The 9,997-nt window shown below is 43.2% G+C and overlaps 1 protein-coding gene and 1 pseudogene across 1 annotated transcript; one reads left to right on the top strand and one right to left on the bottom strand.

Moving 5' to 3' along the window:
* Positions 1-1,898: 1,898 nt before the first annotated feature.
* Positions 1,899-5,082, bottom strand: LOC147456009 (beta-amylase 1, chloroplastic-like). The gene is made up of 4 exons (XM_086514595.1): positions 4,120-5,082; positions 3,591-3,801; positions 3,378-3,488; positions 1,899-3,230 (listed from the first exon to the last, which is right to left on the bottom strand). Exons 1-4 carry the CDS (start codon positions 4,800-4,802, stop codon positions 2,427-2,429), a joined length of 1,809 nt encoding a protein of 602 aa, XP_086370721.1. The 5' UTR covers positions 4,803-5,082; the 3' UTR covers positions 1,899-2,426.
* A 1,221-nt stretch (positions 5,083-6,303) lies between these two features.
* LOC147456008 (uncharacterized) lies at positions 6,304-6,761 on the top strand (annotated as a pseudogene).
* The last annotated feature ends 3,236 nt before the right edge of the window (positions 6,762-9,997 follow it).

Here is a 9,997-nt window from a genome sequence, read left to right as displayed (position 1 = left end):
GGATGCAAAGGAGGGAAAATAGGGATCAAAAGGGGGGGGGCATCTGCAAAAGAGCTATGTGCAACAATGGGCTAAAAAGACCCTAAGGTTCAGCCCATTGAGACTTCCAAAATGCTAAGGTTCCAAAATTCAAAGGTTGTGTCCAAAGGTCAACCCTAGGGAAAATTGGATGCTTAGTGTGTGCACAAAAGTCTTCTTCAAAGCCTACAAAGGAAGGGGCGAGCCCATTTAGTAGGGGATGAGAGAGAAAGCCACACACACACACAGGCTCCCTTTACACAAAGGGAATTAAGGACACATGTCAACTCCCTAGGCCAGATGCCCACAAGGTGTACCCAATTCCTATTGGAAGACCCTTGAAGTGGACCAATGAGAATTAAGCTAGAGTAAATCTAGTTTAATTAATTTAAAAACATTTAATAAAAGAAACCAATGAGAATTAAGTCTCCTAGAAGACTATTGGGCAATCTCCCAAGGGGTCCAATGAGCATTCAGGAGCCCAATGGCTTGCCTGATTCCTATTGGCCAGGAGGCAAAGGGGTCCAATGAGAGTTTAGTTTAATTATTTAATTACCTAAAGCTCTCACAAAAGGGAAAAGGGGGACACATGTCAGAAGGCTATCACTTATGCTGCTTAACACCCACTGGCTTGACTTGGGGAGGTCCAATGAGGAAAAAGCCAGACCAATTTAGCAAGAAGGGCTCGCCCAAGAGAGAGAGGGGACTGATTGTTGCAAGGATTATCACACACACACTGACACAAGCTCATGTGTGAAGAAAAAATACTCTATCTCCTCCCAAGCTTTAATGGAGAGCTCATCACCTACTCCAAGCTGATGAGATAGAAACCTACATCAACACGCTCTTGGCATGTGGATGCAAATCCAACCAAGAGCCAAGCTTCAATGAATGCTCATCTTCTCTACCAAGCTAATTACTAAGCTAAGCTATGCTAATATGAGTGATTATGTGAGGAGATGTACATCTTTCTCGTAAAATACTCCTTCCTCTCAATCTACTCTCATACCCTGCTAGCTCTCACCACCTTCGAAGGTGTGTGAGGTATTGAGTCTAAGAACGGGAATAATTCAAGTTGTGTTTGTTAAGTGTTTTGCTTAGTGCATGAAATTTCCATCTTCATTACACTAGCTAGTTTTGAAGGAACACAAAGAATTATATTGTACAATGTTTCTCTTGATGGGAAAAACCATAATACAAAACCTTTTGGAGGGGGGACCGGCTCCATGAAAATCCGGTCCTCAACTGTTGTCAATAGCTTAATTTCTCTCTTTTGAAAGTATTGTTGATGCTATCTAACTAGGTGTTATGCTTTTTGTTGCTCTCTCCACCCAAGCACTCTTGTAATTCTCATTAGGAATCTACTCTAATGAAATGCCCACTATGTTCATGCTAATTTCCGCTACACATAAGTTATTAGGCCATTGAATGTTACAAAGCATGCCCACCCTACTGCAGATATCCGACGGTCTAAAATCCGCACGATCCCGATCGCGCGCCCCTGCCGTAGATCCCATGAACGTGACCCCGTGTCACTTATAAACAAGGGGGGGGGGGGGGGGGGGGGGGGGGGGGGGGGGGGGGCACTCAAAGTGCAGAGGGGGGGACTCAGTGCAAGGGGAGGAGGGGAGGTTGACCTTTTGGGATTTGGGGTGGGAGACCAGGGGATCTCGTTAATTAATGTCATTTTTTTAATCATCCGAGCCAGTATGTACTACCGTACGTATTGTATGTACGTAGCAAACATTTTTGCTGACCCCCAAGAACACGATAACTAAAAACGTATAAATAAACAACAATTCAATGCCTGATTCATTTGCATCACATGGCACATCAAACAACCAAAGGCAATATTTTGAAGAATAAATGCACGCTCAGAATGAGGCTACCACCTTGCGCTTGCTTAAAATTGTACCAAATAACTCCATTGTACAGTTCAATCCACTATCTTTGATCACCGCGTTTTACCACTACAAGCAGACACAGGTACCTTGGCTATATACCCTTTTTGGAGGGAAACATAATTTTCTAGCTTTGAAAAACCAGGTCTCTCCCTAAAATCTTGGCTCTACTCGCGCAAATTTTCGAAAATTTTGACTAAACATAGTTACATATGAATGAACTACACTAATGAATCCCACATTAAACGAACATAAACTGTTTGGTCCTCTGCTATATGAAAGCCCCAGCTTTCTTGGAGAATGATTGCTGATACAAAATAATGAGTCCAGTTGAGGATCTTTACGAACCTCAAGGTAGAATTCCAATTCCAATGCACCAGTTTGAGACCCACCCAGCAAAAAAGCATCGGTTGTTGTCTACTTTCTTGAAATCGCAGGCACGTACAAGAGGGATACTGCCAACATCAAGCACAAAAAGACGAATGGCAAGCTCCTTCTCCCTTCAAACTAAGCCAAGGCCTCTGCTGCTTCTTGAACAATTGGTTGAGTAGCATAAACAAGTTCCGATGCCTTGCGATGTTCCTCCCCTAGGGCAGTCTTTCCCTCAGCCATCTGTCGGACAAACTGGACGAACAATCGCCAATTATCACCTTGGAACAAACTTTGGCTCATTCTCAAGAAGGTGAATGCACACATGGGGTCATACACAGCTCCATGTGTATCATCATCTGAGAATGTCAATCTTGAATTCTTCACCACCTGATTATGTGCTCCTTCATCGAAGCGAGGCAATGCATTCTCGCCAGCGACCGGCACTGACGCTGTCCTCGCTGCTAGAACCACCTGCTTAATCAAATTCTCCGGGGAGCATCGGGCATCAGCAGGCTGCTCAAAGTCGTTCATTTCAATGCAGGTAAAATTCAAAACCACACCGTGCCTCCCAAACATCTGTGCTATTGGTAAGTACCCGTCACGGAAGCGCGTATTGTAGTAACCGGCCGTCAACTCTGAAGGATGGGACCGTGCACCATAGTGCCAGTGAATACCAGCAACTTTCCCAGAAAGTTTGACCCCCGTGACCCGGAAAATACTCTCTGCCGAACAAAGAATACGCTCTCCATGTGCAAGTAGCATGTTGGAGTACCACCCTAAGAAAAATTCTCCGTATGGTGAATTCCATCCTCCTTCCCTTCTAAAAAAATCTGTATCTTCGGGCCAGTTCTTATAGCACCCAGCATCACAAGGACCTCCTAAGCCCCATTGAGGCTTCCCAATTGCATGAGCTGCTGCCTTCAAGGTAGAAAGCATATACTGTGGAACAAGAGCAGAAAATATGTACGTTTTAGAGAGAGCACACAAATTATTTAGTAGCTAAAGCATACCCTAAAACAAGAGCCAAATATATGTAGACATTACAAAAAGAGTAGCTTAAATCAAGAAACATTCAGTTTAGCTAACCTTGTCATAACACTGAAATTCACCAATCCCCGGAAACCTCCAAGTGCCATTGCTCTCAGGATAAGAGGGATATCTCAACTCTCCTGCTGGTCCCATTCCAACTTGAATTTCCTGCCAGTGGGAGGTAACAGCACTTTTAGTTTTTCGTACCTTCCAAATTTTCTATCTTAATGAACACAATCCTGTTCCACATACGTGGATCCCATTACTTACCACAATTGTGTCTCCTAATTCATCCTTGAATGTATCCCGAAAACTTCTCATGTAATCTGAATATACTTGCACAGGTGTCCTTCCTTTCAATACTGGAAGGGTATCACAACCAAGTGATAAATACTCATAATTCCTTCTCCCATGCTGATCGGTGTAGGCTAGATCAGGGTTTCCATCTACCTCTTCTACCACCCAATTAGGTAGAGGAATGCTGCATTCAGAAGAACATTTATTGATGAAAGAGATAGAGTGCATAAGCCTTCCGATTTCAGATTGGGAAGAAGAAGAATAACAGCAACTATAAATGCAAGATGAACACAAAACTCAAGAATTACAAACTACTGACATCATTCCTGGTAAAGATTTTCTTTTTTTTCACAATCCTGTTTCCAAAAAGGGAGCAATCGTTCACATTGATGCTACCTTCAACAATATACATTTACACGTTTTGTATCTCTAATTTTCAATGATAAATCATGGCAGACAAGCTTGCAAAAATCAGCCCCAACGATGAAACAAAAGATCTTACAAGCAAGAGTCTCCAACGTTGCCTCCACATTGATGGAAGGACATAACAGCTTGAATTTTCAGGCCATGCTTCTTGACCAAGGCTACCAACTCCCTGTAACCATCCCAGTTGTAGCTGCGGGGCCCCTCTTTCTCGACAATGCCCCACCACACATCCATCATGATGCCTTCCACACCGGCACTCTTCAAAGCCAGCAGACTCGCATCCATTGCCCTCCTCCTGCTTACTGTATTGTTACTAGGGTTTATGCTATCTAGTGGTAGCATGACATACACAGGCACCCCACCTTTAGGGCCCCTGCTTGTGACAGTATCTCGGTAGGCATATTCCCTCTGCTTTGATATGTTTGCCTCATGGGAGAGCGAGGGGGAGACTCCATTTAATGTCTCAAACGCATTGCAAGTAACTGGCCATTCTTGAGCTTGGCTGCAGCTTTGCCGCCTCCACCAGTCAGGCTCGGATGTGCATGAGGAAGAGGCTGAAGAAAAATATGTTTCCCACGGTCCCTGTGAAAGCAGATTGCGGGGGGGAGAGAGACGAGCAGATCTAAAATGCACTTTGCGAGGTAGAAAAACTCTTGAAAATGATGTGGATGTTTGTGACGAAGAAGCCAAGGAGGTGCCAGCTATGGAGCTAGAGCGGGAACCGAACTGGTACGATGCGGGGGGGCAAGATGCTGCCATGGAAATGTTTCCCCGTAAGTATCAAGTTTGCAAAATTTATACGAAGAAGCCGATCTGTACAAACAAAGCAAGAGAAGCGAGCGGGTGAACGAGCGACGAATGAAAGCTGTACAGATGGAGAGAAGGGCAAGGCAGATCTGGCTCTGGCGAAGAGCGAGGGGGTTGATTTACAAGTGGATTGTACACAGAAGGCAGAAGAAGGGGGGACGCGGTGGCTATGGCGATCGAAAGACAGAAGACAGATGAAGAGGATGAGGTAAGCCTATACAAAAAGCAAATAAAATAGTTAAACACCAAAGAGGTTATTCTTGCAACATTTTGTATTACGATACTCGTGGACACGGAAGCACTCGGACCCACGTGGTGCCACATCAACAGCTCTAGCCAACTGCCACGCCGTCACATTAAAAGAATACGGGCACGTGGCATTGACCCATTAGCCCTTTCAAAATTTTGAGATAGAAGAATTTCACAGGAACATGGGCTTTTTCAAAGTGCCACATCAACAGCTCTAGCCAACTGCCACGCCGTCACATTAAAAGAATACGGGCACGTGGCATTGACCCATTAGCCCTTTCAAAATTTTGAGATAGAAGAATTTCACAGGAACATGGGCTTTTTCAAAAGAGTGTTTTCACACTATTGCGGTTTTAGAGCCGAGTCCCAAAAAGGGACTCTAAGGCTTGGATTTTATTTTATTTTTTGGCCTGCCCAAAGGGCAAGGCTATAGCGATGCATTCTCTTTTTGCTGGCTAAAATAGAAAAAAATGAAGTTGTATTTTCAAGCATTTTTTTATAGGTCAAAAATGTTGATTGGTCGAAATAAGATAGTGGGCACTCATTTAGATGACTGGTGTGTATTTTTCAAAAACTAGACAGAGTTATCTGTTGTTTTATTGGACCGTGGATAGAGAGATAGTGGACATTTATGGGACTTGTGGCCGTGCCTCGAAGTCATGAGCCTTCTCTTGCAATGATTCGTAGGGAATTTTGGAAATCTGAACGAAAGGAAGGGGGCACTGAGCAACCGCCATCATGCCCTCTGTACACACTTCGTCTGAAGGTTACGTCTAAAGGTGCTGGTGCAGTGGTTCTCTATGGCGGGCTTGGCCAAGGAGCGAGGTTTCTCGGGGTAGGAGACCCGGCACCTCCAGCCATGGTGTGGCCATGTGCCCTTGCCATCCGCCCTTATTTTTGGCGAGGAGAGTTGCCGCTTCCCTCACTTCCTTTCGGAGGTTCAATGGCGGCTTCGTGTGCCTAGGCGTGGTGCCAAGGCAGCTCCGTCGGTCTTCCTCAGCAAGGACGTGGCCCCCCCTAAATCCTGTTCGCGTTCGGTTAAGGTTGTTGTGGTGGCGGAAGGTGGTCCCAATTGGTGTGCTAATGATGGGCAAGGAGTCTTGGTGACTGGGGATGGTCGTGGCAGGGCTGTCCTTAATGGTGGCCTCCAAGGTTCAGTTGTGCATTGATCGATGTGCTGGGGTCTTGCAGGTTGGTTTTTGTTATGCTTATGCTCGGGTTGCATCTTCTCTTTGTTTGTCTGGGTTGTGTGCTTCTTGGGGTGCAATGGCAGTCTTCTCAAGGAGGTGGCACACATGGCAGTCCTTTTAGTTCCTATATCGAGTTTATGCACTATGGTAGCTCCTTTGTAAAGGTTATGGGCTTCCTTGTAAAAAGCCCCCAATGTATGGAATGTTACTGGTATGCTCTGCTTGGATCTTGGTGCACCCATGGCTTGTTATGAGCATAGGCTATATGTATTTTTGTTATGCAGGGATAGGGCGATGATGAGCTAGGGTTGCAACGGCTCAAGCCATATTTTCTCTCTCTCTCTCTCTCTCTCTCTCTCTCTCTCTCTCTCTCTCTCTCTCTCTCTCTCTCTCTCTCTCTCTCTCTCTCTCTCTCTCTCTCTCTCAGCATGCAGATGCCTTGCGGTCATGTCGCAGAAGCAAAATGCAGTAACAGAAAAATTATGAGTTGCAATGCAAAGGTACACCAAACTTTGCCATGTGATCACATTCAGGTGGTGGTATGCAGTCTAGCGGAACATATCTCCTCAATACAATGACGTTCGATGGTTGATGCGAACTTGGTCTGCGGCCATAAAGCTACTATACAATGCCATCGACTAACCTCAGGATTGCGACAGTCTTGCTCCTACCCTTTCTCTCATAAGCTGCCTTGTGGGCATAGTTGCAGTGGTACGTGTGCAAGGTGCCAAGGTGAGCAGCATGTGAGCATTTGCAACCATCCATGTGCAATTCCCTTGCCATGTTTCCACATATGCAAGTCGCCATGTGGTGCACCATGCAAGCCCTATGGCCTCAAGAGAAACCATGCCTTAATCGTTGTGTGCATGAGCGTTGTGCCCAGACTTGTGAGAAACCTTGTGTCCCATGCTTATTGCCATGTCCTTGGATGTGTGAACACTATTCTTGTAGTCTTCCTTGCATTTCTATATGCACAAGGCCTCGATGTGACACACCTTGCGGCAAAGCTCTAAAATGTGGTCATCCTTGTATTGGGATGTGTGGTGAGCCGTGCCCCGCGAAGTGTCGGATATGTGACCCAAACACTCCTGAGCTGTTCACAAGCCAATAAATTGGGAAGCTACCATCATATACCCTCTTTGTGCAGCTTGTAGATTGCGGCCACATTTGTGTGGTGAGAAAGCTTGACAGCTACATGGATGGACCTAATCCGCAGAAGAATTGGTAGGTGTTTTATGGCTTTGAGATGACTAACAAACTTTGCATTTAATGAGTGCAGGCAACGGAGTGTGACAGTGCTATTGCATACATGATATCTTCCTCCAGTGTCTGCATGGTGTAATTCCCATTTTTGTTTCTGTACTTCTGTGGTCAAAAAATTACAGTTGATATTCATCTCATTTTGAATGTTTGGATATCAATTTGACATGTCTTGGAATTATCCAATTCGCTAAAGTATGGTGATTGATCACACTTGAAAGAGAGAGAGAGAGAGAGAGAGAGAGAGAGAGAGAGAGAGAGAGAGAGAGAGAGAGAGATTGGCTTTACATTGGGGGGCACAAGAAGGGAGAGGAGGAATTGAAGCATCATGAATCGATAACCATATCGCCTTGTTGATGTAACTTGATGTATGTCAGGTCATTAGAAGAGCCTTTAAATAGGCTTGATTACATGCAAAGTTATTGAGTTTTGATGTAACATAGGCAAAGCCTAGAGGTTCATTTTTTCTGCATGCTTCCAATTCTTGATAAAGTATTAACATTTGCAATTTTGAGAGAGAGAGAGAGAGAGAGAGAGAGAGAGAGAGAGAGAGAGAGCCCGGCATAGGATGCTTCTCCCACAGTTTTTGCATCCCTCGACGTAGGAAAAGATGTGTACCTTCCTGTGTCTTCACCTCACACCTTTCTCAATCTTCTCTTGTGCTTCATATGCCAAGCATCACACACACAAGATATCGGCACTTAGCTTCATCGTAGACACCTTCGATACAAGTTGATCGATGTCTCCTGCTTCAATGAACTAGACCACAACAGAATGGCATGAGCTCCACATTGTGAGGTTACTTCGATTCTTAGCTCTCTCATCATGCTTTGATAACCAATCATGAACGATCTCCCATTCTCACTACATCTTCACTTGATGTGAAACAACATAAAAATATATATATATAGGAAAAATTACCAAAATACTCCTTTAATTTGTGGAAATTCCCATAGTACTCAAATTTCAAAATTTCTCGACATGCCCTTGTGCGTTATTTGCTACTCTTTATTCCATTTTGACAAATGAGATCCATTTTTGAGTGCTTGCCATTGCTAGGGATGTAATTTTCCACAAATTACCTCCAAAAAAGGACAATTTATACCTAAAAATAATGAAGCAAATCATATCCAAAGCCTACATAGCCAACTCAAATTCTAGATATGCATCTTGATTTGCTAGATGATCATTGTTCTTATGAAAAGCTACAATTTTTTATTTTTTTTTGGAAAAATTTGATCTCACAACGAAGAGTATCTTGGATAATTTGGAAAATTTGAAGGGCATTTTGGGGATTAATGCAAAAATGTCGGGGGTACTTTGGGAACATTTAAAATTTGAAAGGCATTTTGAGAATTTTAACAAATTAGACGGATATTTTGGTAATTTTCCCAAATCTCTCTCTCTCTCTCTCTCTCTCACTCTCACTCACTCACTCATTTTCATGAGGACGCACCACATCTCACTTTCCCTCTCGTTTATTTTCTATTTTGTCAAACATTAGTCTATATGAAGATATGAAGAGATTATGATTATGATACTCTTTTATTTTGGAAGTTGAGCAACATCGTTAAAGAGAAACAAGGTGAGATTTCATGATGGCTTTCCAAAAAGGAAATCAAGATATGAGGGAAATAAAAATAATATATATATATATATATATATATATATATATAGAGAGAGAGAGAGAGAGAGAGAGAGAGAGAAAGAGAGTCACAATCGTTTGTTCTTTTGAAAAAAGCTCTTTACTCTTTAAAAACTTTAAAAATAAAAAAGTACACAAAATAAAAGCAATGTAGTCCCATCCTAAGAAAAAAGAACAAGTATAAGTTAGAGTGCCCACACATACATAATGAATCTCTCTATTAAGATGAGTCTCCATCAACATTTAAGATGAGTCTCCATCGTTGGCACTAAAAACATTGGAAGAATGCCTAACTTGACTCAGCACTAGGGCTTCTTTTAGAAAGCCAAAAAATTGTACTTGATTTGGTGTAGATATATATTACCAATGGCAGGCCTTGTGATTTTATCACTTGTTTTTTCAAGCGCTAGTTTTAAGGGATTGCACCCACACACCCACACTATTGCATGTCGTCGCGTAGCAGATGTGCCTAAAGCTCCTCGCCTTTACCGCTAGGCCAACTCCCCTTTACATGCTCGAAAGTTTGTTAAGTGATTTTGTTGTGTATCAACTTAATAACAATGCACCATACATGAGTTAATACCTAATCTTTGTTAATTATATGCTAATTGTCATACTAGCACCTGGCTTTTATGCCTCCTCCTTTGGCACTACCTTACTTACATGCTTTTCTTAGTAAATCTTTGATCTTCAGAGTGTTGAAGTCCATGTCCATGTTGTGGACCAATGCAATTGAGGATGACATCCCTCTAGGCTTCAAAGAGAGAGGAATTCATATTCACCTCATATCCATTAAGGGCTTG

The sequence above is a fragment of the Adiantum capillus-veneris genome, chromosome 6 (assembly GCF_014529385.1).
Source record: "Adiantum capillus-veneris isolate H3 chromosome 6, ASM1452938v2, whole genome shotgun sequence".
NCBI classification, from domain to species: Eukaryota; Viridiplantae; Streptophyta; class Polypodiopsida; order Polypodiales; family Pteridaceae; genus Adiantum; species Adiantum capillus-veneris.
The sequence above is the reverse complement of the archived record's forward strand: the minus strand, read 5'-3'. Positions and strand labels throughout refer to the sequence as shown.